The 27878-nt window shown below is 50.6% G+C and overlaps 1 protein-coding gene across 2 annotated transcripts in view; it reads left to right on the forward strand.

Moving 5' to 3' along the window:
• LOXHD1 (lipoxygenase homology PLAT domains 1) overlaps nucleotides 1–27878 on the forward strand; it is a 151338-nt gene that overhangs the window by 82022 nt on the left and 41438 nt on the right. For both annotated transcript variants that reach the window (XM_044240992.1, XM_044240993.1), the window contains exons 18-28: nucleotides 2108–2268; nucleotides 4605–5082; nucleotides 5572–5726; nucleotides 7648–7781; nucleotides 13410–13576; nucleotides 14326–14430; nucleotides 16973–17101; nucleotides 18188–18352; nucleotides 22124–22305; nucleotides 26044–26160; nucleotides 27085–27247. In XM_044240992.1, the coding sequence (XP_044096927.1) occupies nucleotides 2108–2268; nucleotides 4605–5082; nucleotides 5572–5726; nucleotides 7648–7781; nucleotides 13410–13576; nucleotides 14326–14430; nucleotides 16973–17101; nucleotides 18188–18352; nucleotides 22124–22305; nucleotides 26044–26160; nucleotides 27085–27247 (1956 nt within the window). The remainder of the gene's footprint in view (nucleotides 1–2107; nucleotides 2269–4604; nucleotides 5083–5571; nucleotides 5727–7647; nucleotides 7782–13409; nucleotides 13577–14325; nucleotides 14431–16972; nucleotides 17102–18187; nucleotides 18353–22123; nucleotides 22306–26043; nucleotides 26161–27084; nucleotides 27248–27878) is intronic.

The following is a 27878-nucleotide window of genomic DNA, read 5'->3' on the forward strand; positions in this document are numbered from 1 at the left end:
ATTTTTTTTCTCTCTAAAAGTTTATAGCTTTCTAGTTTTATTTCTGGCATTCTGAAATTTCATGATATCCTCACTGCCTTTTGTGATTTTAATTTCATTGGTTGTTCTGGGAACTCATGGGCTCCTTCTAGAAGTATTTTTTATTTCTGGGACTTCTTTGGATATTACTTTTTTGACAATTTCCAACTCTCCATTCTCTGTATTTTTTAGAACTGAGCTCTGGGTGAGATGTTGGAATGCCTCTGATTTTCTTACCTTTCTATCATTTGTCATTTTGTTCTTGGGAAATTTCCTCTTTTTGTTCTTATGAACTGTCCTTGACTTTATCCTTGCAATGGAATATTTTATTTCAGCTACCACATGTTGATTTCCAATAGCTGGTTCTTGCTCTCTGAATGCTAATTTTTCTCTCTCCAAGTTTCGTTTAATCCTGGCTGCTTATTTCTCTAAAATCTGAGAGAGCGAATGGGGTTGGGGTTTTCTCCATTTGGAATGTCAGCTTTTACTGAATCTCCTGATTGTCCAAACACTTACCCACTGTCACTTCCAGCTGATCCTGGTGTCTCTAGTTCAACTTCTTTAGGCTCTCAGCCAGTCCTCTTGCTTTCCACCCCAAATCTCTCACATAACTGTGGTAATGGAAGATCCTCCATCTTGTTGAAAATAAGTCTTATCTTGGAAAAAAAAATAATGATATCATCTTATGACATTGCTGAGAGCACAAGTCTTTGCAGTAGTCACCAAAAATCTATGATCCCGTTGGTTTATGGTCATTGGGAAGGGTATGTGCTATGGTGAGTGCTATGAAGTGTGTAAACCTGGCGATTCACAGACCTGTACCCCTGGAGCTAATAATACATTATATGTTAATTTAAAAATTAAAAATTAAAAAAAAACCCAAAGCTATGATCCCATAGTTCTGGTAGACATTTTGCTCTTCACTGGGAAATGCCCTCTAGTGGTGCATACCTGTAACACATTTCCACCCCCTAACGCTGGATAAAGTATTACTTCAAAATACGGACAACTCTTTCTGTGTAGATGTATCTGTTGATATCATCTGAAAGATGCATATATTTAAATGAAAATTATTTCAGGGGTTGCTGGCTGGCTCAGTGTGTAGAGCATGAGATGCTTGATCTTGGGGCCATGAGTTCAAGCCCCATATTGGGCATAGAGCTAACTTTAAAAAATATATTTTTTCCATTAATTATATTAATATATAATATATATAATCTATATCAATATATGATTATATTAATATATATTATTTATATATATCTTTTATATTAATATTTTATATATATATATATATAAAATGTGCACCTGCGTGGCCCAGTCAGTTACTCAGTTGAGTGTCCAGCTCTTGGCTTCAGCTCAGGTCTGATCTCAGGGTCGTGAGGCTGAGCCCCCCATGAGGCTCCACACTCAGCACAGAGTCCACTTGGGTTTCTCTCTCCCTCTTCCTCTGCCTCTCCCTACCCCACGTGCACATGCATGCTCTCTCTCTCAAATAAATAATAGGTTTAATAATATACACATGCGCACACACACACTCACACACACACATACACACATATAATATTGTAATTTCAACCTCTTGTCCTTTACTGAAAATAAGGAAAAGAGACAAACACACAGCCTTTGCTTCTTTCTGATCTGTGGTGTCTGCGCAGGGGTAGGCACACAGCAGAGAATGCTAGCTGGCATGTTGACTGTTCCTCATTCCTGGCTCCAGAAGTCACATGTGGTGCAGTGAATGACTGGGCTTTGGAGTCTGATTGCTTGAGTTTGCCATTTCTACCACCTACTCAGTTTCTCTGAGCCTTAGTTTGTCAGCCTCCGAAATGGGGATGATAGTCCTCATCATTTTGTTGATGAGAGGATTAGATAATGATGAGGATAGATATTAGATAATGATAATGAAGGTATATAATGATAGAAAGGTAGATAATGATCAATAATGAAAGAAAGATATTAGATAATGATAAAGATAATGCCTATGAAGCCCCAGACATGGTACAGGGTCAGGAATGTCTGTTTTGTTCCTCTCCCTGCCATTGTGAATATTACTGACTGTCCCGTTTGCCCCCATGTGCCCACCCAGTGGTCCATTACGAGGTTGAGGTTTGGACGGGGGACGTGGGCGGCGCAGGCACCACCGCCCGGGTCTACATGCAGATCTATGGCGAAGACGGCAAGACAGAAGTGCTCTTCCTCTCCAGCCGCTCAAAAGTTTTTGATCGCGCGTCCAAGGACACATTCCAGGTATGTGGGTAAGGCAATGGGGGTGTCCACAGAGTGCCAATGGATGCCGCAGAATGTAGGGATTGAACTTGATCTCATTCCTGGCTTCTTAGAATCACCTGGAAAGCTTTAAGAGAAAAAAAAAAGGGCTGCCTGGCCCACAACCGAATCAGTGAAATCAGAACCTCTGCGGTGGGTGGTATGTTTTCTGGGTCATGCCTCTAGAAGCTCTCCTGGGGAGTCTAACACGCTGCAATTCTGAGTACTGCTGAAGTTGATGGTTCCAATTTGGCCAAGTGTGGCATGAGGCCCCTGATTACTGCAGCCATTGCCAGCTCTGGTTCTACCGCTCTCCCTGTGTGTGGGCAGGGCCATGCTTCCCACACGGGATCTGGGGAGGAGTCTCATGGCTGTTCTGAGTGCTGCAGGACTCTGTACTTCCCTTTGAGTAGAAAAGAAGAGATGAGGTTGTGAACATGTTGCTGATGGGAGAGGAGGATGAAGGTGTGATGGCCTTTGGGGAATACAAGAATGTTCTAGAAGGGATACTACTGCAGGTGTGTGTGCAGATATGTGTACGCAGGGAGCATATTCATGCTGGGTGTTCTCTGTGTGTTTGTGTGCCACAGACAGCCCTCAGCAAAGATCCCTATCCCCGTGCCCAGCAGAGAAGGGCCTGGCTGAGCTGGCCCAGGGGCTTGGAACGTTAGCGCTGGAGGCGGCCTCACTGAGTCCAAGTGCCCATTACACAGCTAATGAGGTAGAGGCCCTAGAAGTGCACATCTCTGAGCCTTGGATTCTTCATGAGTGCAAACCTATCTTTAGACTACCTCCCCAGCCTGCTTCACAGTCCTTGGAAGGAGCAAAACAGTCCTTGTCAGAGAAAGTCCTTGGGCAATTATGACCAGCTGTGGAGACGTAAGAGAATGGGGTATCTTCTGGTGGCGCAGGGCTGTGTGGCTGGAGGCAGTGTTGGACGCGGTCACGGCTGGGCAGACAGATGTGGGCAGAGGGGAAGGTTGGCAGGCCTGCCTGCAGAGGTTGGTGGCAGAGATGCTGTGCTTGGAAAATTCTGGAGAGAGGATTTCATGTGCTGAAGAAGGGGCTTACCAGGTCCAGAGCCCATCCTCTCAGTAGCTGACAAGAAAAAAATGCCTCTTTCTTGGGGCTCCTGGGCTCCATTTTGGCTAGTCATTTTCTCAGAAAGGTGGTTTTGGCTACACCGTAGCTTCATGAACACAGTCAGAAGACCTGAGTTCTCATCTAGGCCTGAACTCCAATTACAGGGCATTGAGCAATGCATGGGATAGCCCCAGACCTTAGTTTCACTAGGACACCTGTGGGAGATTGGTGGCACCAGACTGAAAAGTGTCAGACACCCAGAAAAGCGCCCATCAGTGGGGAACCCGAAGAGTGACACAACTAGCAGGTCCCCCATGTGAGCCCTCCCCTGAGCTCTGCGGGGGCTGGACCTCACTGCAGTGTGAGGCTTAGCACAGAGTGGCAGACCAAAGGCTTAGGGACCCGATCTTCTGAAGAAAGCTAAATCCACCCCCACTGCCCTTTGAACCAGTTGTGTGCCAGACCCCGTGGGGGACAGAAGCAAGAACAAACAGTCCCTGTCTTTAGGAATTCCCATCCCAGTGGGCAGGGAGCAGCTCATGTGGACAGGGGGGGCATCCGGAACAGGCCAGGACCATAGCCAAGCTTGGGGGGGGTCCTCTGTGCTGTTGGGGATGGACAAGGCCATGTGCTGGGGGAGGGGCTCAGGGCTCCTGGGGATGTGGGTGAGGTTTTTTTGTTTTTGAAAGATAACACTTTTTTCTTGCTTACTACAAAAGTTATATGTGATTTATAATTTAAAAAAAAAACTTTGGAAAGAGAATGCAGAAAAGCACAAAAAAGGAAAAGTAGTGATCAAACTCAGAAAATGGAATGAATAGTTTTTACTTGGCGGCAGAGGGAATAAAGGCATTCTGGGTGGGGGGAGCACGTGAAGACAGCTATGGAACTGGGAGGAACAGGGATGCATGTGAGCGCACATGTGTGCGTGCATGTGCCTACATGGGGTAGGGGAGAAGGGGAAGAGATGGAGAGACGGGGACCCCATTCTGACCATCACCCAGGGTTAGAAGGAAGGAAGTTTGGGTGGAGGGTAGGACCTACAAGAGGTCCTGGAAGGCTGGTCCAGCAACCAGGCCGAATGTGGTAGAAGAGAGGGAGCTGGTGGAAGCTTCTGAGCTGAGGCCCGGGCCTCCCCGTCCTGCGGCTCCGCATGATGGCCCGTGCCTGGCTCTGCAGGGGAGGCTGGGAGGACACCAGGGGCCGCCCCAGCCACTGCCCTGTGCTTTGCACAGCTGGAGGCGGAGGATGTGGGCGAGGTCTTCAAGATCCGGCTGGGGCACACGGGCGAAGGCTTCGGACCCAGCTGGTTCGTGGACACGCTGTGGCTGCGGCACCTGGTGGTGCGGGAGGTGGACCTCACACCCGAGGAGGAGGCCCGGAGGAAGAAGGAGAAGGACAAGCTGCGGCAGCTGCTCAAGAAGGAGCGGCTGAAGGCCAAGCTGCAGAGGAAGAAGAAGAAGAAGAAGAAGAAGGGCAGCGACGAGGAGGACGAGGGGGACGAGGAGGAGGAGTCCTCGTCGGAGGAGTCCTCGTCAGAGGAGGAGGAGGAGGAGGAGACGGAAGAGGAGGAGGAAGAGGAGGAGTTTGGGCCTGGGATGCAGGAGGTGATTGAGGAGTACAAGTTCGAAGCCCACCGCTGGCTGGCCCGGGGCAAGGAGGACAATGAGCTGGCCGTGGAGCTGGTGCCGGCAGGCCGGCCGGGCCCTGAGCGTAAGCCTGAGGAGGGGTCAGCCCGTCTGCTGAAGGGGGCCCCGTGAAGGGGGTGTCCAGCTCTCCTGTCACCTGGAGGCCCCAGAGGGGGGCACCCATCATGGTTCCCAAGTAGGTCCCCCGACCTATGTCTGAACTGCCACCACGGACAGGTCTCTGTCTTGGCTTAGCTCTGCCCCATCCTGTGGCTCTCGGGAGGGCTCGGGGACTCCAGGAGGAGCGTGGATATAGTTCACCATGATTCCCAGGGGGAGGATGAGGTAGGAGGGTGGCCCAGGACATTTTCCCGTGACTCCCAGCCTCTTGGGCTTCATGGCAAAGGAGGGTCTTGTGTGGGGAGGAGGGATCCATTCAGCTCTAGGTTGGTGCAAGGGAAATGAACCCGTGGTGCCTTCCCACTCCCCAGGAGCTGGTTGTATCTGAGAACCTGAGCCTCAGATCCACCCTGAGCGGCGCTGTCCTCAACACTGCCTTTTTCTCTGTCCCCAGCCAACACCTATGAGGTCCAGGTGATCACAGGGAATGTGCCCAAGGCTGGTACCGATGCCAATGTCTACCTGACCATCTACGGTGAGGAGTACGGGGACACAGGCGAGCGGCCCCTGAAGAGGTCGGACAAGTCCAACAAGTTTGAGCAGGGACAGGTAGTGCGTGGGCTCTCTGGTCCTTGGGCTGGTGGTTGAGACTCTGCTGATTCCCAGGCCGCCTCCTGTCCTCCCACCAGCGCAGCGTTCAGCAGGGACCTTTGTCCAGTCCATCCAAGTGTCATGGCAGTGGGTCCCCTGTGAGCACCTGTGAGCGGGACGTAAGAAAGGCCCAGGGTGGGGGTATGGAGCACCACGGAGCGCACAGGAGATAACCAGAGATAGTTTAGGCAGCAGAAGCTCAGGAGCTAAGTGGCCAGAGCAGGGGTTCAAGGAGGAAGTGCTGACGGCGCTTTGGGGAAAACATGGTAGGAAGAAGAGCTGTACCCTGGGCCGTGGCGGGTGACTGGTATAGACATCTAAGGATGGCAGTGGCAGGTGTTCCCCAGGGACAGGGCTGCAGAACAAAGAGCGGGCTGGAAATGTGGAAGGTCAGCTCGAGGACAGTGACTCTTCCCACTGTGCTGTGTTCATGCTGCGCTGGGGTGGGCACTGCCTCTGGGAAGCCTGATGAGCACGGTGACGGGGAGTGGGGCACGAGAGCCTTGAAAGCAGGTTGAGAAGCCTGGACCGCGTCCTGCCTACTGTGTTAGGAGCCACCAAGACTTTCGAGTGTTGAAAGAAGTGCACACAGGCCCCTCTTCCAGGGATCGTGGGAAATGTGTAAAAACCCAGCTGTCTTCCTTGTGCTTCCAGATTTTACAGCATGACATGGAAGACTTTTCCATCTCACCTTTCTCATTCCTACCCCTGATCTCAAAGCCACGTTCCCTCCTCTACACAGAGCAAGAAGAGAAAGAAACCAAACCCACAGGAGCACCCATGGGCTCCTCTGATATACTTCAGAGGCTGTCTGCTTTCTCTTCCAAAACTCCCTTGCCATGACTTGAGGATTAGGGCTTATTTCATGTTTTAATACTTTACTTTAGAAATTATAGCCACTATGATCCCAGATTGGAAGAAAACTGCTAGAGAGGGTGTAACTAGCATGCGGGATAAAATTTGCATACATTCTTGGATGTTAGATAATAATACTGGGTTGATGTTACATTTCCTATATTTGGCCATTGACCTGTGATTATATGCAAATCACCTGCTCTTGGGAAATCTACGGCGAAGGGTTCAGAGGTGAAGATTTATGGTATCTGCCATTTACTTTTACTTGATTCAGAAAAAAAAAATGGACAATGGGCAAAAGAGACCGGGCAAGCAAATGTTACAAAATCTAGGTGAAAGACTTGCAAAATTTCATTGTACCATTCCTTCAAGTTTTCTGTAGTCTTGAAATGTTTTTCAATGTAAAGAGTTTAAAAAGTTATAGCCCAGAAGAATCCCATTCCCTTACTGGTCCTGAGGCTATCTGCCTCCTGCCGGGCATGTGCACCTGCTCCCGTCTAACCAGTGTCTTCCCACTTACGTGTGAGCAAGGGCAAATGTCCTGTTTCTGTGAATGACTTTGGATTTGCATCCACTTTGGCTCATCCCAGGTGCTTCATCAAAATATGTGGTTGAAGGGGTGTATGCACACAGGCGCACACATAATGCGGGGTTTCGGCATACTGCCAACAACAGCCCTACACACACGCATGCACACACACACACACATACCCCATAACACAAATGCAGGTGCCAGCCAACCTGCCTTCTCTGCCCCTCAGTCATCTTCATGGCCCTCCCCCCTCCTCCGTCCACCCTTTGGGACACAGTGAGAGTAAGAAGACCCCCAGGAAGGCAGGTTAAAAAACACTGTGCAGACCGTACACCAGTTAGCCGGCTGCATTTTCCACAGTAGGTCTCAGGCTGCCCCAGGCGCCGGAGGGGTGAGGCTGGTGACCAGACTGTGTGTGTGGAAGGGGAGGTGCTGTTGGTGGGGAGAGCAGGGCCGCACCATCCTTCTGAGTGCCTCCCCGGCCCTTCCCAGACTGACACCTTTACCATCTATGCCATTGACCTGGGGCCTCTGACCAAGATCCGGATTCGCCATGACAACTCGGGCAACAGACCAGGCTGGTTCCTGGACAGAATAGACATCACGGACATGAACAACGAGATCACGTAAGTGGGTTTGGTGGGGGAGGCAAGGGCTGCTTCTGAGACCCTCCTGGAAAGAGGGCTGAGGCTGGGGGTGGGTGGTCGGGTGGGCATCGCATCCCTTTCTTCCCTCTCACTGGGCAGCCCCCTGGAGCTACTGCCCTGGCAGGGGACAGTCTGGCAGGACCGCCCATCTAGTTCCTGAGATCCCTCAGCTCAGAAAGTGACTTTTCCTGTCCCTGCCAGTCTCCATGCACAGACTTAGTCACCCATCCATCCCTCTGCATGTGAAGTGGCTTCTGGTACCGTTGTTTTAACGTCCTAGACCAGGAGTGAGCAGACTTTTCTGTGAAGGCCAGAGAGTAAATACTGTAGGCTTTGGGGCCCTTCAGTCTCTGTCACAGTTAATCTATTTGCCTTTGCATTGGGGAAGCAGCCACAGGTGCTGCCTAAACGGATGGGTGTGGCTGTGTTCTAATAAACCTGGATTCATGGACACTGAGACTTGACTTCCATGTAATTTTCACATGTCACAAAATAATCCTGTTCCTTAGATCTTTCAACCATTTAAAAATGTAAATTTCGTGCTTAGCTTCTGGGATGTACATAAACAGGTGAGCAGGCCAGATTTTGTCCCCAGGATATAGTTGGCGTGCCAGGTTCAAGATTCCCAGTGACCACCAGGAGCTAAGTTGGGAAAGGGGTTTTGTCCTCCTGACAGGTGAAGGAATCATGCCCCAGGGAGGGGAAGCCATAGCCCTAGAGCCAATTCATACCTGAGCCAAGATCAGAACTCCAGATCATCAATGATGAATCTGGTGTGTTTCCACAGGTAGGTCCCATTGCCTCTTGAGCAAAAGGGGCCAGGGGACAGTAGACAGGAAAAAAGGCCTGAGGTGTGGTAGGGAGACGTGGAGGGAGGTAGAGTAGAAAGCAGGCAAGATCCTGAGCGGGTTGTGGAGCTGCCGAGGGCCTGCCAGTGCCTGGAATATAGTGGGCGCCCAGTAAGTAAATGTGCGTTGACTTCAATTCTTGGCCTGTGATCTGTTATCTCTCGGAGAGGTTCTTGTTCTTGGGTTCCCCTCTGTGCAGGGTTCACCCTATCTCCCACTTCCACCCTGCCTGTCCCCCAACCCTACCCCCCAGCAACCTTCAGTTTGTTTCCCACAGTTAAGAGTCTCTCATGGTTTTTCTCTCTCTCTGATTCGGTTCCCCCGCCCCCGACCTCTGCCCTGTTTCTTATATTCCATATAGAGTGAAACCCTAGGATAACTCTTTTCCTCTGACTTATTTTGCTTCCATTATTCCTTAAAAATATTCACTTTTCTTAGCTTTTCAAATCAAGACATTAAGTGATTTGGAAAAAAAAAAAAAAACCCCGTTGGAATTCTGATTGTTAAGCCATTAAATGTACGTGTGGAGAATCGTATTTAGAACATGAAGTGCTGCCCAGGTATGCATTCCACTTAGCCAACTATTACCTGTAGTATCTCAGCAATGCTTTACAATTTTCTACAGTCTTATTAAGTTTATGCTCAAATATTTTGTATTTTTACCACTCTTTTGAATGGTATCTTCTCTTTTTTTTTTTTCTTTTTCCAATTTATTTATTTTCAGAAAAACAGTATTCATTATTTTTTCACCACACCCAGTGCTCCATGCAAGATGTGCCCTCTATAATACCCACCACCTGGTACCCCAACCTCCCACCCCCCCGCCACTTCAAACCCCTCAGATTGTTTTTCAGAGTCCATAGTCTCTCATGGTTCATCTCCCCTTCCAATTTACCCAAAAGCACATACCCTCCCCAATGTCCATAACCCTACCTCCCTTCTCCCAACCCCCCTCCCCCCAGCAACCCACAGTTTGTTTCGTGAGATTAAGAGTCACTTATGGTTTGTCTCCCTCCCTATCCCATCTTGTTTCATGGATTCTTCTCCTACCCACTTAGCCCCCATGTTGCATCACCACTCCCTCATATCAGGGAGATCATATGATAGTTGTCTTTCTCCGCTTGACTTATTTCGCTAAGCATGATACGCTCTAGTTCCATCCATGTTGCCGCAAATGGCAAGAATTCGTTTCTTTTGATGGCTGCATAGTATTCCATTGTGTATATATACCACATCTTCTTGATCCTGAATGGTATCTTCTCTTTACTCATCTTCTTCCCTCTGTCTCTCTTTTTCTTCCCTCTTCAACTCCTGGAACTCCTGGCTTCCTCATCTTCCCTCCCTTCCTTGCCACCCCATCTTGTTGGTGTGAGGCAAACTCCATCTCTCCAGCTTCCCCAGCCCTGCTCAGAGGCTCCTGCCTGGTCGCTGTCCTGCACCTTGGCCCTCCTGTGTCTGCAGCAGTCCAGCCTGCAGGGGTGAGTCCCTCCTCTGCTTGAAAACCTGCAGAGGCTCCCACTCACCCCGAGTAAGAGCTAGAGCACTTCCGCATGCCCCCTCCTTAACTCTTGGTCCTGATCTCTGTCTCGCTCACTCCTTGCTATTCCTTGAAGCTGATGGTCATGGTCCCACCTCAGGGCCTTTGCATGTGTTGTCCCCTCTGCCTGGCACTCCTTCCCACAATGGCTCACTCTCATACTGTCTCTAGGTAAGGTCTCTGTTCAGGTGTCACCTACTTATCAAGATCCCAACCCCCTTTGGAACTTCTACTTCTTTTCCTCTGTTTGTTTTTCTCCACCTCACTTATCATTTGACCTACCTTCAATGGCAGTATTTTTTAAAAGATTTTATTTTATTTATTATTCATTTGAGAGAGAAGAAGAGAGAATGCACAAGGAGAGGGGAGAGGGAGAGGGAGAAGCAGACTCCCCACTGAGCAGGGAACGCAACGCAGGGCCCAATCCCAGAACCCTGAGATCATGACCTGAGCCGAAGGCAGACGCTTAACCATCTGGGCCACCCAGGCACCCCTCAAATGCAGGATTTTGCTATTGTTCCTCTCGCCACAACTGACTATAAGGACCCTGCCAAAGCTAATGACTTCATCTGTTCTGTTCCCTGCAGTGTCCTCCCCAGTACCTAGAAGAGGGCCTGGTGCACAGTAGGCATGCCACAAATACCAAGTCACCTAATGAATAAAGATTACGTTTGATGTATTAATCATTCATTCAGCAAACACACGCATGCTCAGTGCTGAGGGTCAAGTGGCTGATTCCAACTCTGCCCTCGAAGAGCAGAAAACTATGAGGGTCTAAGAGGCCGAAGTTTTAGGCCCCATTCCTGTTTCTCCCACCCTTTACACGTGTGGCCTTGGGGGGCCTCCGAGCCTCGGTTCTTCCATCCATACAATGGACATAGTCAAACTCCCTCGCGAGGTTGTGATGGGGACTGAGATGACCCATGTGAGGGCCCAGCGCCACACCTGACCCCCAGCAGAGGGCAGCCCGGGCTGCTCTCCCTCGGCAGGGCCGGTCCAGCCTGGCAGCCCGTAAAAGGGGCCTCATAGTGCGGCAGGAAGGAGCTCCTGTGCCCATGGGGGCTGCAAGGTCGAGGGAGGTGGCAGCCATCTCAGGGTGGCGCCCCCAGCTGCCAGGGCTTCCAGGGGGCAGGGAGATTTGTGGTGGGGGTGTTCTGGTTCTCTGTTGGAGGCGGCATTTCAGATGGGCCTTGATGTCTGGTGTTTGGAACAGAAGGCACAAAGGCAGGTGCACAGTGTGAGGGGGGAGACTGAGAGGTGGGGGCCTAGGGGCTTCCACCGGCTGACTCCGGGCATGCTGGGGGGCTTCAGTCCCCGTGCAGGTATTCCAGGGAGAGCGGGGAGGGCACCCCGGGAAAGCCAGCCTCTGTGTCCCTATGCGTGCGAGTGCTTGGCAGGTGTGGGCGGGCTTGAGCCTCACCCCTTCTGTCTGTCTGACTGCTTTCTCTCTCCCGGAATCAGTCTCCCACTCCTTTGTGTCTCCTTCTCCCTCTATCCTTGTTCTGCTCTAACTTCCCACTCTCATTGTCTCTTCCTCTGCCCCAGCCCCACTCCTTTCTTTATTTCTGTCTCTCCTTTAATTGGCCCTAATTTAGAACCAAAGCCTATTATTCATAAGTTAATTGGTTGAATAAAAATGAAACTTTTCCTTTCCTAATTTAAAGACTGGGATGTGGAACCATACGCAGTTTTCACTTGAACTCCGATGTAACTGCCGTTCAGTCGCCGTCACCCCTAGTGGAGCTCCTCCCACCCTCTGAATCCATGTCCATGTCCACGGACACAGCCTTCCCCTCTGCACCCAGCGTGAGCCCACGGGCGGACGTGGTATTCTCAGGTTCTGCTCCTCTAAATGTGTTGGTGCTGGGAGGCTATAATGTCTGCTGGGGAGCGGTGGGGCTCTGACAGAGGCGAGACACTCAGCCCACATGGCTTCCTCCTCTCCAGACATTGATCACTCCCTGAATGCATCTTTGGCTCCCAGCCTGGTGGAGGGCTTGGAGGGATGGAGATGGGGTGGAATGGCCCCAGTTGACAGATGGGCTAGCTGCATTCCCTGACCCTCTGAGTTGTTCTGAGAACTCCGGTGCCCAAGAGGAACTGTCCAGCCCACAGGCTCCAGAGAGCCCACGCATGGGCAGAGGAGAAACTCAGGGAAGTAACGATACTAAGAATAACAACAGTGATGGTATGAGCAGACTCTTACCGGGCGTTTATATGAGCACTTTAAAATGTTTAACTCACATAATCCTCCTAACAACTTTGAAAGAAACAATACGATCTTCATTTTACAGAATGGTAAACTGAATCACAGAGTACGGTTGCCAGATAAAATACAGAATGGCCAGTTACTGAATTCCAGAGAAGTAGTGAATAATGTTTTAGCGTTAAGTATGTCCCAAATATTGGATAGGGCATACTTATGCTAAAATATTATTCATTGCTTCTCTGAAATTCACATTTAACTAGGAGTTCTGTGATTTTATTGGCTAAATCTGGCAGCCCTAACACAGAGAGGTAAAGAACCTTGCTCAAGGTCACATGACTTTAAGGGGCAGAGCCAGGATTCAAACCCCGTATGGCTCCAGAGGTGAGACCTTAATTACCCCATGTTGTTACCTCTGTGATTCCCTACCCCCCTCTTTGTCTGGGTGTCTCCATTTCACTGGGCTCCACCTCTACTGAGGAGTCAACTTGGACCTCCCTTCCCTGGATGGTGCCAGCTGTCAGCTGTGCCGGCTCCTTAGCTACACCTTCGTACCTTCCAGAAGCATAACTGGGTATCATTCCATTCAAATCCATTTATTCAGCCCTTAGGTATTGAACACCTACTGTGTACAATGCTCTCCACTGAGGTAGCAGTGGCTACCAGACCCACCTAGAAACCGGTGGAATAGTCCCTGGAAGCTCTTCTTCCAGATGCTTCCAACGCAACCCTGACAAGGGCTTGACATGCTTCGGGCACTGTTACCCGGCCATTTTCGCTGGGGGTGTCTTCAAACCATCACCTCAGATTTGTTGTCCACTCCAGGCAGGTGACTCATGGGGTGACCCCTAGGCTAGGTAGTATGGGGGAGGGCCATGCTTTTGGGAAGGGAGTAGGCAGGGGGCAGGGCAGTGTTTGGGCCCCCGAGGGCCTCTCATTTTGCAGCCCAGGACTGCTCCATTGTGAAACCTTTCCAAAGAGATGTTCCCGACCTTATCTTGTTCCCCACCCCGCAGGTACTACTTCCCATGCCAACGATGGCTCGCGGTGGAGGAGGATGATGGCCAGTTGTCCCGGGAGCTGTTGCCGGTGGACGAGTCCTATGTGTTACCAAGCGAGAATGAGGAGGGAGGGGGAGGTGGTGACAGCAACCCACTCGACAGCCTGGCCCTGGAGCAGAAAGGTTTCCTCAACTAGAGCTGGTTTCTTCCCTCTAACTCCCTCTCTTCTGCCTCTCCCCCATCCTCAGCCTCCATCTCCCTTTTCCCTGTGGGCTCTGGGCATCTCCTTCTCTGGCAGTGTGTCTGTCCGACCTTCTCATTCCTCCATGGCAAGAGTGGGGAGGTGACAAGACATGTTCCCAGAGGTGTAGCGTAAGGCTTGGGGTAAAGTACATATGACTTAGCATGGAGTTCTTATCAGGAGTGGAGTGAAATGGAATAGGATAGGATAAGATAGGATAGGATAGGATAGGATAGGATAGGATAGGATAGTTGTAGCTAGCTCTAATTTAGTTTTGTGTCCCCCCCCTCCAGACGTATTATAAGCCCTCAGTACATTTTTGTCAAGGGAAAGAATGAACTTTCAAGAATTCTAAGATGCTTCCCTTCCTTGAAACTTGCATTTCTAAAACTCTTCTCAGCCTGGAGGAATCAGACCAGGCTCCCAGCTGATGAGCCCAAGTCTCCCCTAAGCGTTCTATAGCTCTGTTGACTGAGAGCTTCCTGTGTGAGCTCGAGGTGGAGGAGACCTCCCCTCTGCCTTGAGGAAGTTTCTAGACTAAAGGGAACTGCAGAACAACACATGCTGCAAGAAAAGCAACTCATAGAAATGGATAACATGAATGCAGAAACATACTCAGTGTGTTTTCTCCCTCCTCCCTCCATGGAGGGGTGCTCTACCACTCACTTCTCCACACTCCTCTCCTGGCAGACAAATCTACCACATTCTCAGTGACCGTAAAGACTGGGGACAAGAAGAATGCAGGCACGGATGCCAATGTCTTCATCACGCTCTTTGGCACACAGGACAACACTGGTAAGAAAGCAACGCAGGGCCGAGGCTCACCCACATTCCTCCTCAAGGAGAGTAGGAGATTCAGTAGAACTTTCCAAGGAAATCCTGGTCACGTCTCTGTTTTTCTCTCTTTAAAAAAAATTTTTTGCAAGAATTCCCCTTTATTGTTTTACTTTATGTTACTGTGAGAACACTTAGCACGAGATCTGTCCAGTTAATAAGTTTTCAGTGTGTAATGCATCACCGCTGACTATAGATACGGGTTGGATAGCAGATCTCTGGAGTTCACTAATCTTGCTAAGCTGGAAGTATGCTTGCTGATTCGTATCTCCACATCTTCTCTTCTCCCCAGCTCCTGGGAACCACCATTACAGTCTTTGAGTTGATGAATTTGACTCTTTTGGACACTTTGTATAAGTGGGATCATGCTATATTTGTCTTTCTGCATCTGGCTTATTTCACTCAGAATAACATCTTCAAGGACAATCCACATTGTTGCATGTGGGAGAACTTCCTTCTTTTTTAAGGCCAAATAGTGTTCCATTATATGGGTATATCACTTTTTTTCCCCTATCTGCTCATCCGTTAATGGACAGTTGGGTTTTTCCACATCTTAGCTATTGTGAATAGTGCTATAATGAACACGGGAGTACTAATATCTTTTCAAGATCCTGATTTCAGTTCTTTTGGAAATATACCCAGAAGTGGGATTGCTGGATCATATGGTAGTTCTATTTTTAATTTTTTTAGGCTCTTTCATACTATTTTCCATAGCAACTACACCATTTTACATTCCCACCAACTGTGTACAAGGGTTCCAATTTCTTCACATCCTCACCAATTGTTGTCTTTTGATTTTGGATGGTTGCCATCCTGATAGGGGTGAGGTGAGATCTCGTTGCGTTTCTGATTTGCATTTCCCTGAAGCTTGGTGACAATGAACACTTTGTTCATATACTGTTGGCCATTTGTATGTCCTCTTTGGAGAAATATCCATTTAAGTCCTTAGTCCATTTTTTGTTATTAGCTCTTTGTTTTTGAGTTGTAGGAGATTGTGGCAATGAAACCGCTATCAGATAGATGGCTTGCAAATATTTTCTCCCGTTCTGTAAGTTGCTTGTTCATTCTGTTGATTGTTTCCTTTGCTGTGCAGAAACTTTTTAGTTTGGTGTAGTCCCATTTGTTTGTTTTCGTTTTTGTTGCCTAATGCATTTGATGTCCTACCCATGAAAACATTGCCAAGACCCACGTCATGAAGCTTTCCCCCTGTTTTCTTCTACAAGTTTTAGAGTTTTAGGTCTTATGTTTAAATCTCTAATCCATTTTGAGTTGACTTTTGTATACAGTGAAAGATAAGGGTCCACATTAATTCTTCTACATGTAGATTTCCACTTTTTCAGCACCGTCTGTGAAGAGACTGACCTTTTCCTGTTATGTGTTCCTGCGTGCCTCACACACTTGACAGATTGCATGTAACCAGCCCTGTTGGAGAAAGGCAGTTCCCTTTTCCTTAAAAGTCTACATGTGAGGGCCACCTGGGTGGCTCAGTTGGTTAGCATCTGATTTTTAATTTCACGTCAGGTCATGATCTCGAGGTCCTGGGATCGAGTCCCGCATTGGGTCCCCCACGCTGCAGGGAGTCTGCTGGTGATTCTCTCCCCCTCTGCCCCTGCTTGTGATCTCTCTCCCTTTCTCGCTCTCTCAAATAAATAAATCAATCTTTTTAAAAAAAAAAATCTCCACACAAGGTGACTTGTCTACCCGGATTGTGGACTTTGGTTCCTTTAGAGATTCTTCCTAAATCTCTATAAGTCAGTCTTACTCTACTCCAGGGGGCAGAGCGTCTCCTTTCCTTTCTCCTGTCCTCATTGCGATGTCTACCACCCTAGAAGTATGTGGAAGCCATAGGAATCATCTTCCGTTCAGCGCGTCTCCTTAGGTAATATGCTGGATCCTGCGGTCATTCTTTCTCTAGGCCTTTCTGAATTTTTTTTTTTTCATTTTTTCCATTCCTTTTTTTTTTTTTTTTTTTTTTTACCATTTCCTGGGCCTTTCCTAGAGGCATCCCTCTGTTTACCTTTTAAAACCATAAGGAAGGGCCTCGCAGTCCAAACAGTGACTGGTCTGTTGTCCGTGACTTCCGCCAGCTTTCTCCTTCTGTTCCAGGATGTCCCTGATTCCCCCAGGGAACAGGGGGAGGGAGGTTTTGTCACGGGCTTCCTTCCCACGTGGGGAAACAGGAGGAGTATGGAAATAGAGCGGACACTGACTTAGGGCCGCACCACCCTCTCCTGGATGGTCTTGATAAACCCTTTGGTATGTTTCCTGTTCTTTAGATACAAACTCGAAATAAAAATACACGCCTTGAAAGCTGAGTACAAAGCTCAATAAAAAGACAGTACCCACTAAATGTGCAAAGGTACCTGTGGGTGGTCCCGGCAAGGTTTAAATTTTATGAAAGTCAGAAATATTTGGTTATTGGGAGGAGGGACTAAAAGGGGCAGTCAGACTAGGTTTGAAGGTCTCAGGCCCAACCAGTCATGTGGGGCCATTTGGTTGGCAGGAATGACCCTCCTGAAATCCTCCAAGACCAACAGCGACAAGTTTGAAAGGGACAGCATCGAAATCTTCACAGTGGAGACGCTGGACCTGGGAGATCTGTGGAAAGTCAGGATTGGTCATGACAACACAGGTCTGGCTTCCTTCCCCCTCTGTTTTCTGCTAAGAATGTGAGGACCACAGACAGGTCCCTGTGGAGTCTGGGAAGAATGTGCAAGAAAGTTGGATGTCAGCTGCCTTCATGATGGCACAGCTCCCTTGGGCCCTTCGGTCCAGTGGAGCCCAAGCTACCTGCAGAGATTCTGGTCTAATTGGCCTGAGCTCGGGCCTGGACACCAGTGAGTTCCCCAAAAGCCCACCTTCAGTTATTTCCTTGTGCGGCCGCATCTGCGAATCCCCCATCTAGCTCAGTGGTTCTCTGACTTGAGTGAGCCACAGAACCACCTTGGAGGTTGTGAAACAAAGATTTCTGGGCCTTACCCACGCAGGTGTTGGTTCAGTAAGTCTAGGGTAGGGCCCGAGCATTTCTATCTCTCACACACGATGGTAAGGGTCCTGGATCCCACTTGGAGAACTACTGATCTGGTCAATTCTTCCCAGAACCCACTGACAACTACAGCCAAGCTTTGTTCTCTCTCATTAAGGTAGGACTTGTTTTCTTGATCTTTTCACTAAGTATTTTAGGCCTGAGGAACGAGGCCCTCTAGCTCGCCCCTGGGATGGAAAGACGGGGTTCTCTGCTCAGCCCCTACTTCCTTCTTTAAACACTCATCTGTCCAGGGAAGACCATCAGTCCTTTACAAGTTTCCCTCCCCTTCAGGCACCACGGGGCGGAGGCCGGGGAGCTCGGAGTGCCATCCTCGTCCTGGGGTGACATTATGAAATCCTTGTTAGTACGAGCTTTCTCTGGCATCTCTGAGCTCCCCCTTTAGAGTGCCTTCCGCTCTGGACAGTGTGCTTGCTGTCACCTCCTGTCACCTCTTCCCCAGGCTCCTTTGCTCTTGCTGATTTCACTGACAGCAGCCTGGAGCGTGACCCAGCTTCCGCCTTCAGCTGGGTGTACGCTGGAACAGGAATCAGCGACAGCAATGGCCTCTGCGCGGGGCAGCCGTGGATGTCAGCCGTGGGGCAGGGAAGAACGTTTGGAGTCCCCGAAGCTGCCCACAGTAAACCCTCTGCGTTGGGCTCCTTGGTGAGATCTGTGTCTCCGTCTCTCCAGGCAAGGCTCCAGGCTGGTTTGTAGACTGGGTAGAGGTGGACGCCCCGTCTCTTGGGAAGTGCATGACGTTCCCCTGTGGCCGCTGGCTGGCGAAGAATGAGGACGACGGCGCGATCGTCAGGGACCTCTTCCACGCGGAGCTGCAGACGAGGTTGTACACACCATGTAGGTTATGTATGCGGCAAGGCTGGCCCTCCTCCCGCGTCCCATCACCCACTACCCCAGCTTGGTCCCAGCCCCTCCTCCGCCCCTGTCCTGGGCCAGGCCCACCTTGCAGAGTTGGGTTTCTTGCTCCTCTCCCAAATTCCCTGGGCCCCCTGTGGGCCATGGGCGGTGTCTAGGATCAAGAGTTTGGAAATCTGGGACTTCGCCCAAACTTCCACCCCAAGCCAGCTGGTGACAACAGACAGAGAGCCTGACCTCTCTGGGGCTCGGTTTCCTCCTACGACCCCAAAGGGAAGAAAGATCAAAGTCTAAACTGTGAGAAGTCCTACCAGCCCCATCACCCGTCTCAGTAACAGGACAAAGAAATCACCGCTATCAGATTTTATCCTAACTGGAGGGAAAAAGAACTTGAAAAGATGATAAATGTGATTCCTTTTACCAGCTAAGGAGAGGAGGAAGGGGAGCATTTGGGTGAAGTTCTGACATTTCCTTTCCTGTGTCACCAGAAAGTATGTGTTCAATGTTTATTTACGTGTACGTACATCCTAGGCGCTGGGAATCAGGCTGAGATCAGCCAAACTATAAAAATCTGTCTGAATATGCTAAGATTGGAACCAAACCCACAGATACAATTTTTTTTTTTCCTAACCAAATAATTAGCTATGCCGAAAGATTTCCCCCAAACAGCTCATAAATACACGGTATAAATCAGTGATGGGTTTTTGTTTTTTGCTTTTTGCTTTTTGGTTTCGTCTTTTTTGTTTTGTTTTGTTTTGTTGGGGGGGATGTTGCCTAAAGCAATTAAATTGGAAAAGACCTGATCCATCAAGATATTTTCTGGTCCAAAGCCTGAAAGAAAGTGACATTTCCTTCTAGTAAAATCTCTGCATATACAGAACAAACCCTGGCTCTAACCACTGCCCCCAGAAACCGCCTGCAGTCGGGGACAGACACACTGACCCTGACAGATGTACGCAGACATGACAGCAGTACTGGGCGAGGCACTTCTAGACAGAAGTAGCCGTTTCTCCCTTTGCGCCCTAGGACGGGCCTTGCTCTGGTTTCGTATGGCCTAACCTTGAATATATTCAGTTCTAGCTTGATATGAAAACAAGCCCATTTACCCTTTGCCTTAGGCTCGTATTTACCAATACATACATACACACATACATGCATATAAAGTGCAGGAGAGGTTCACCTTTCAGACTGGAGAGCCATTGAGGCAGCTTCAAAGGCAGCTTCTCACCAGGCAGGAGCCCAGCAGGGAGGGTCTGCTGCTCAGAGCCCATTTTCTTGTTTGGGAAAGTTCTTGAGGGCCCAAAGCCAGGGAGCTCCAGGGGCTGGGGAGCTGCAGTCGCAGGAGTGGTGGCCGGGTGTTGTTCTCAGGGGCCTAGAAGGCTGAGACCCAGATCGGGCAGCCAACGCATGTGCAACCAGAAGAACAGAGCAAAAGGGCTCTGCTTCCAGACCTACTGAAATGTGCTGCCAGCACAGGAGAGGGGTGTCCCTTAGGAAAGGGACCACTGTGATGGTCTGAACTTAGAGGCACCACACAGCATGGAGCAGAATCATGTTAGAATCAAGGTCAGAATCATGTCATGTTAGGGCTGAGAGGCACCTCAGCCTTAAGTCTGTGCTCTGAGGGTTGCTGGTATCAAAGGAAGGGGGGTAGTTTCCGGGCAGCTGGTGGGTTTGGAGAAAGGATGAGCAGGAACAGCTCCCCAGTTTGTGCCATCCAGAGCAACTCCTCAGCTTTAAAAAGTCAAGTTCTTTTTTTTTCTGAACATTCTTCCTAAAGGTATTTTTAAGAATTGCACAAGAATTTTCCACTGAAAACTAATTTCAGTTAAACCGTCTGAAAACCACAGATTCTGTTAAATTCTCTCATTTTATGGACAAAGAAAAAGGCCCAGAGAAGTACACCCATTTGCCCAAGGACACACAGCTCCTCAATGGCAGAGGCAGAACTAGAGACCAAGAAATGCATCTGAGCCCAGGCCTAGAGTGGTGAGGGCGGAAGGGTCGGCTCTTCCTGCCCATCTATTTCCAGGGCTTCTCCCACTGCCAGCTAGTCTCAGGAAAGCTCAAGTCCATCTCTGCTCAAGGCCTCCTGAGCCTTAGACCATGGAGACACCCAAGAGGACTCCAAGGAAGTTGTCTCCATTATTGCGATGGCCTGCGTTTTTCCTTGACCTTGGTGAGGGGCCTGTCCAGGCCACTGTGGGGACGGGCCCTGACCAGTAGGTAAGAACAGTACTCACCTCCAGTTCTGACAACAGCACCCCAGGGGTTGACCACCCAGGATGGTGGGGTCAGACAAGCCCGTTAGGGTTGGAGTTCCCCCACCTTTGACCAGCCATGTGACCTGGGGCAAGTCCCTTCACCTCTCTGAGCCTTGCTTTCCTCATCCATAAAGTGAAGTGTACTGGTGTCTCCTGTACAGGTCATCGTGAATGTTGTAGATGGGGAAGGTAGAACTCTCGGTGGAGAGTCGGGCACAGGGCAACAGACAGCAAGTCCGATTCTTACAGGGCCACACAGCTGCTGTTGGACAGCAGAGTGACATCACTACAAACTAATGAAAAGAAAATTCCTTTGCTTTGGAGCAGATGTGGAGAGGGGGCCACCTGTGAGAAGGTGACTTTTAATGCGATCCCTTTTGAGGTTGAGACCACAAAATAAGGTAGATTTCCACTTACACTCTTTCTCTGAGTTTTTAATATAATTTTTTATTATTATGACTTAAAGTATATATACATTTATATACATATGCAACAAGTAAGTGTCACAAAAAATGTTTTCCCTTACTATGTGTGATGTCCGCATAGATGGTATTTCTTTATTCAATTCTATTTAATTCCGTGTATTTTTTTAAAGTCCTGTTGATGACCCAGGAAATTTATTTTACGACCTGCTCATTCTCTCAGTCTGTAGTTCACCACACACTCTTAAACTGCTGGTCTCAAGCTCCAGTGTAAAGTCCGAGTTAAATACTTAGATCACTAGAAGCCATCCCACAGAGAACCTGAAGAGATGTTGGGAATCTGTGTGTTTGATACACACCCAAGGAGTTTCTGAGGCGAAGGGCCCTCAGCACCAGGTGGGCAAAGCTGGTCTCTACCCGCGCTGATGCCCGCCCAGCAGGCTGCTTGCCAACAGCCCTGATGAGTCAGCCTCCCTTTTAAGGCGTCCACAAGCACACCCCACCCACCCCCCCACCAGCATCCAGTTCTGACTGGATGGACCCAGCAAGGGCCCGGTGTGTTATGGAGGCGTGCGAGGGCAGGCCAGAGCAAGTGAGGGCAGGAAGAGAAATGTTTCTCACCCCGTAGACCGCTGATCTGATTGGTTCGTTGCCCCTTGAGATGTAACCCTCCTGTTTACAGTCTCTACAGCTAAGGACCATGGTGAGGACCCTTTGTAGAGGAGAAAACTGAGATTCTTGAGTGGTTGGCCGGGTCACACAAAAAACCAGGGTAGAGCCCGTGTTTTTAGCCAAACTGCTGGACTAGCTCTGAGATGAGAGAGGCACAAGACCATGGTCTGAGGTGACAGGGACTTACTGCGGGCACTAGGTGTGACAGGACACTGCCTCCCCCTTCCCCTGCACCTGCCGTTGCTAAGCAACCGTGTGAAGAAGATGCAGGTCCCTGGGTGGCAGCTTCCAGTGATGGGGCCCCGGGGCAGTGGGGCCAGTGAAGAACTTGATCTTGTCCACATCTGTTTTCTGTTCTCACCTCCCCTCTGACTTCACGCTCTGCCCGCCCTCAGTTGTCCCCTATGAGATCACCCTGTATACCAGCGACGTCTTCGCCGCCGGGACAGATGCCAACATCTTCATCGTCATCTATGGCTGTGATGCAGTGTGCACCCAGCAGAAGTACTTGTGCACCAACAAGAGAGAGCAGAAGCTGTTCTTTGAGAGGAAGTCAGCCTCCCGCTTCATTATGGAGGTACACAGACCCTCCCTCCCCCATAGCCAACACCGGGAGGTGGGGACACCACAGGAGGGGGTAGGAAGAGCCATGCATCCAGAGGGACCCTAATGGGCTGCTGTTGGCAGGGAGTCCAGGCGGTTCATCCAGCCTTGCTGGGCCTCACTCAGTACGTCTGAGTCACCAGGAGGATGGAGCACCTCACCTGTCCCACAGGAACAAGTTTCAGGACCTAAGCTGAGAGTGGGTGGACAGGCCTTGGGGAAACTAGAGGCACAATTCCAGTTCCACTGGGACCATCTCCAGTGCTAGCAACAACACACCCATATCCCTGGGGAGAGCCAGGCGTCCAGAAACCCCGTGTGTTCCCCAGCTCCCCTTCTGGCCTGGGGCCTTGCTAGGGCATGCTTACTGTACGTGTAGGTCCCAGCAGCTGGGCATCCCATGCACGTGAGCTCAGTGTCTCCTCTGTGTGCTAGGTTGGGTGGGGGAGACAAGAGAAGGGGAAGACCCAGCCTCTGCCTGCAAGGGGCTTGCATCCAGCTGGGGAACCCGGAACCTCCATATAAGGCTAATGAGAGAGGCTGGTCATCCTTAGAGTAACTGTTCCTTTGGGTAAGAAGGCACCGTTATAGGGCTTTATCTGTTAACTCACTTAACCAGCACAGCAAGTCTGTGCTGTAGTTATCCCTGCTTAAAGATGGGGAAAATGAGGACAAAGTGTTGAGTAGCTTGCACAGATTCATAGAGCTAGGGTGTCGTGGAAGCAGGATTCAAACCCAGAAGAACTGGCTCAGAATGTGTGCTCTTAGCCCCTACAGGACACTGGCCCCTGGTGATGAGCACGAGTAAGGGACTGACTGAGTGTGTGATGGGTATTCAGAGAAGGACAAAGGCTCTCTGGAGGCGGTGACTTTGAGCTGGACGGAGTGCGACCATAAGCAGGGACAAGACAGGACAAGAAGGGGAGGCATTCCTAGCGAGGAACACTGGGGCCAAGGCCAGAGGTGTAAATAAATGCAGCATGTGGAATGAGGTTTGGCCAGATGGACAGTAGGAGAGTGACCTGAAGGGCAGAGGACTGGCTGAAGCAAGACTTAGAGGGGACAGCTGTGAAGGAAAAGAGCCGGAGCTCGCCAGACAGTGGGGACCTTTGGAGAAATACCCCTTATCTTCTGATGGGAAACAAAGTCCAGAGCCCCTACCTCCTCCCCCAGCCAGTGTCTGTGCCGGGGGGCGGGGCGGGGGGCTCTCCCTGCTCCCTCCCCTCCGTCCCTAGGAGCCGTCAACACGTGTGGGAAGGTTGGCACCTTGGTAGAGTCTTTGTCAAGGAAAATGCAAGGGTGATTCCTTTACCCACACAAAGTAACAGTTCACCCCACCAAGATGGCACATGAGTCACCCCAGCCTGACGCCATCAGTGGGGGGCTGCGATTACACCCCAGCATGACTTCCACGGAGTTTTATCAACGAAATGCCCGCTAATCGGCAGCTATAATGGGCCAGTAATTTGTTGCTAAGTTTTTTCTTTTCCTTTTCAAACCTCTCCGGCTGCTGGGGGAGTGTGAGAGTTTGGAAACACATGAAAAAGCTTTGTGTCCCCATCTCTCCATATCTCTTTTCCGACTGATCTTTAGGTGAGACATAGAGCGCGGGGTCGCAGGCACATGACCCCCAGGTTCTGGCTCTGGCTCTGGCTCTGGCTCGGACTCCGAACAAGCCTCTCCCTCCCTCTGTAGCTTTGTCCTAAGACACAGGGAGTCGCTGGGAAAGTAGCAGACATAACTAATACTGATTTTTCCCTGCCTTGTGCCAGCCCTGCTCTGAGCACTTGGAGTCCTCGTCACCATCCCTGCGCTGCTGGTATGATTATCACTTTGTCTGGCTGAAATGGCAAGTTGGGAAACTTGTTTGGGACGTCGTAATGAACAAAGGGCAGAGCCAAGATTTAGACCCGAGCAACTCCATTCCAGAACCTTGTCCGCTTAGCTCTTCCACCTCCTGGGAGAATGCCAGGATTTCCTCTGACTCCGAGTCTCTCCCTGAGGCCCACCACCCGTGGCTAGCAGCCTCTCAGTGGCCTCCTTTCTCACTGAGGGTCACCAACGAGACGGTCACCCTGACATGGCAGGCCTGGCCAAGTGGCTGGATGGTTGAGTCTCCAGAAGAACCAGTGAAGCCAGGTCCACACATCTCAAAGCTCAGAGATGGGATGGGGAAGGAGCAGAAGAGGGCCTGGGCAGAGGGAGAGGCAGGTGAATCTTCAGTCCTCCATGCCCTCAGGGGGACAAGCGTTTCCTCCATAGCTTCTATGCCGTTTCTGTTGTGAGGGAGTGAGGCCTCCTTAAAAATGTCCAGAGCACTAACGTCAGCCTGAGGCCACCGATCTGTGTTTAATGATCAGACTGCCCTCGGGGGCTCCCAGGGGACAGCACTTCTGTGGGGAAGTGAGGGTGAGCTAGCCAGTAGGGAGCAGGGGCTGGGGGCCAGTGCTGCAGAGAGCAGAAGCCTTGTTAATTCTCGCCATTTCTAGCAATGTGGTGCCCTGCTGGTCCCAGGAGAGAGTAGTTGCCAAAAAGAACCATGGCTGGGATCTTAGACCTCGAAGTGACCTCAAGGGACTACCAGGCCTCTGCCTTCCTTTGAGTAAGACATTGTTCTCCCCATTTTATAGAGAGGAAAGTTGAGTCCTGGAAGGTCAGGTGCATTGCCTCAGGTTACATGGGTTATAGGTGGCAGAGCCGTGGCGCCAACTGGGAAGGCTGAGGATGGGGATGGGAGTTGGGGACATTCCTCAAGCAGTCCTGATGGGCCTGCTCTTGGCTGCCCACTGTGGTGCGTGTGGTGCGGGGAAGAAGGAAACCCGTGGTTGGAAGCAGTTCCGTTTCACTCAGAGGTCACTTGTCTGTGGTTCTAGAGGCTTTGCGTGTGATGAATGACTTCATCTATCATTCAGATGCCATTCACTTGTCACAGGACTCACCCATCCCAGAGCTGACTGCTGTCTCTGAGCACTGAGGACTTGCCCGCACCAGCCAGGTGGTCAGCTCTGCAGAGAGGCCGCAGAAGTGCTGGGGTAGGGGGCAAGGGTGCCATGGGATGCTGTAAGGGCCTGTCATAACGAGATTTGACTTTCCTTAGGTGGTCAAGGGAGCTTCCCTGGGGAAGTGATCCTTGACCTGATACCTGAATGGTGAGGTTGAGGTTTAGGTAAAGAAGAGGAAAGTGGAGGGGCAGGAGGAGGCTGTGCAAAGCCCCATGGCAAGAAAATGTTGAGTTTGAGGGACTGTAATTTGAGGCATGTAGAAGAGGGGCAGTTGGAGACAGAGGGGCTTTGAAGAGCCAAGAAGAAGGTCAGGCTGGCAAGACAGGGCGTGGGCAGAACCAGAACTCATCTTCTGATATCCAAGTCTGTTCTCAAGCCAGGAATGAGCTGCTGCCATGGTAAGTGATGGAAGACGGAGAGGTGGGCTCCACCACGAAAAGGGGGTCCAGTGTCCCAGAGGTTGACTGAATTGAGTTCTGGAGTCTAGGCTGGTTTTACGTGGGGAGAGAGGAAGGGAAGCCTGAGCGTGGCATGCATAGAGGAGAGTAGGGGCTGGCTCAGCCACACAGGGGGACGTGCTGGACGTCCAAGTGGCCCCTGGACATTCAAAGGGACGCAGGAGCAGATGTCCTGGGGAGGCAGGATGTTGCTGAGGTTCTACTTTCCTGGAACTTTTGGCTCCCACCTGGTTCCTTCTCTCCTTCCCACAGTTAGAAGACGTGGGGGAAATCATTGAGAAAATTCGGCTTGGCCATGACAATACGGGCCTGAATCCTGGCTGGCACTGCTCCCACGTGGACATCCGCAGGCTCCTCCCAGATAAAGATGTGAGTTCCTGACTCATCTGTCCTGCTGTTTCTTCTGTTGCTTTCCAGAGGGATTCGAGACTGCTTGCTGATAAGAACCTGCATCCTTATGGGGCGCATGGGTGGCCCAGCTGGCTAAGTGTCGGACTCCCGGTTTCAGCTCAGGTCATGACCTCAGGGTCATAAGATCGAGCCCCGTGGCGGGCTCCACACTCCGCAGGGAGTCCGCTTGAGATTCTCTCCCTCTCCCTCTGCCCCTCCCCCTGCTCACTTGTGCTCTCTCTCTCAAATAAATAAAAATTAATCTTTAAAAAAAGAAAGAACCTGTAGCCTTATTAAGTTGAGGTAAAATCTGAGGACAATTCGCCCAGTTTACCAGTTTACCCAGTGTAGGAACCAGCTCAGGTCCAAGGCAGAATCTTTTAGAACCTCACGTAGGGGGTTGGGGAGGAGGGTCTAGGCAGGGCTGTCCTTGCACCCCACCCCCAGGGGCGCACTGCTAGTGAGTGACCAAGCATGCCATTCCTGCTGCTCAAGGTCAACTCACAGAAACCCAGTGGGACAACTTGGCAAACATCCTGAAACCACAGAATTCTAAACATGGAAGGCAGGTCTCAGGGGTGGCTGTGGTTGAGAGATTCGAGAACAATTTAAAAATACTGAGCTCCTCCCCTTACCCACGGAATCTGAGTCTGTGGGATGGGGTTCTGATACCATCTTAAGTGACCCTGGGGACTCGGCTTTCAAGAGCCTGCCCCTGATGCAATTGAAGTAAGACTAAATCTGTTGGAATCAGGGCAGAGCTTGGCCTCCCCTGTGTCTTTTGCATTGTCTGTGGGGCCCATGACCCTTGTCTTTGGTCCCCCTGAGTGTTGACGTGCTGATGAGCCACTGACGTCGGAAGAGTCCACACTAAGGAATTTTCCTCTTGCCTCCTCACCCCAGGGAACAGAGACCTTGACTTTCCCTTGTGATCGATGGCTTGCCACGTCAGAGGACGACAAGAAGACCATTCGAGAACTGGTCCCTTATGACATCTTCACTGAGAAATACATGAAAGATGGGTCCTTAAGGCAAGTCTACAAGGAAGTGGAGGAACCTCTGGACAGTAAGTGTGACGCCCTCCGTATGGTCAGCCGCGGCCCCTCGCCCTCTGTCAGGCACCTACCCCGTGCCAGGCCAAGTGTTGGTGCCAGGACACAGGGTCTGTTATTAACTCCAGTCTGTGGAGAGGGGATCTGAGACCCACAGGGGGCTCTAAGCTGCCCACGTTCACACAGCTGATCAATGGCGGGCTGCGCTTCAGGGTCCTGGCTGTCTCACAACACGTCCTTCCCTGGCCTCCAGATGCCTGCTCTCCTATGTCTAGATCCCCCTGGCCCTTGGGCTTCCCTCCTCTTCACTGATTCTGCTACTCCTCTGTAGGGCTCGGTCCTCCCTGCTCTGGCGGGACCCACCCGTCTCTCCTGGGTATGAACCAGGAAGCACCCGGCACGCGTGTGTAGCCAGAGCTGCGCCCAGGGCTTGGGTGCGGCCCCTGAGCGTCCAGAGCTGCGACTTTCTTCTCTCTAAGGACAGTTACCTCTGCTTGCTTCTCACCAGGGTTCCCTGCAGGCTCTGCGTCAGCCGTCCATGCTGACCCACCTTCTGTGCGCTTCTTCCTTTGCTCGTGGGCCGTTCTCCTCTCTCGTTTCTCTGCGTGGCCCGCTGAGTGTCCTCCCTGCGCCAGGTGGTGTTTA

The sequence above is a fragment of the Neovison vison genome, chromosome 3 (genome assembly GCF_020171115.1).
Source record: "Neovison vison isolate M4711 chromosome 3, ASM_NN_V1, whole genome shotgun sequence".
Taxonomy (NCBI): Eukaryota; Metazoa; Chordata; class Mammalia; order Carnivora; family Mustelidae; genus Neogale; species Neogale vison.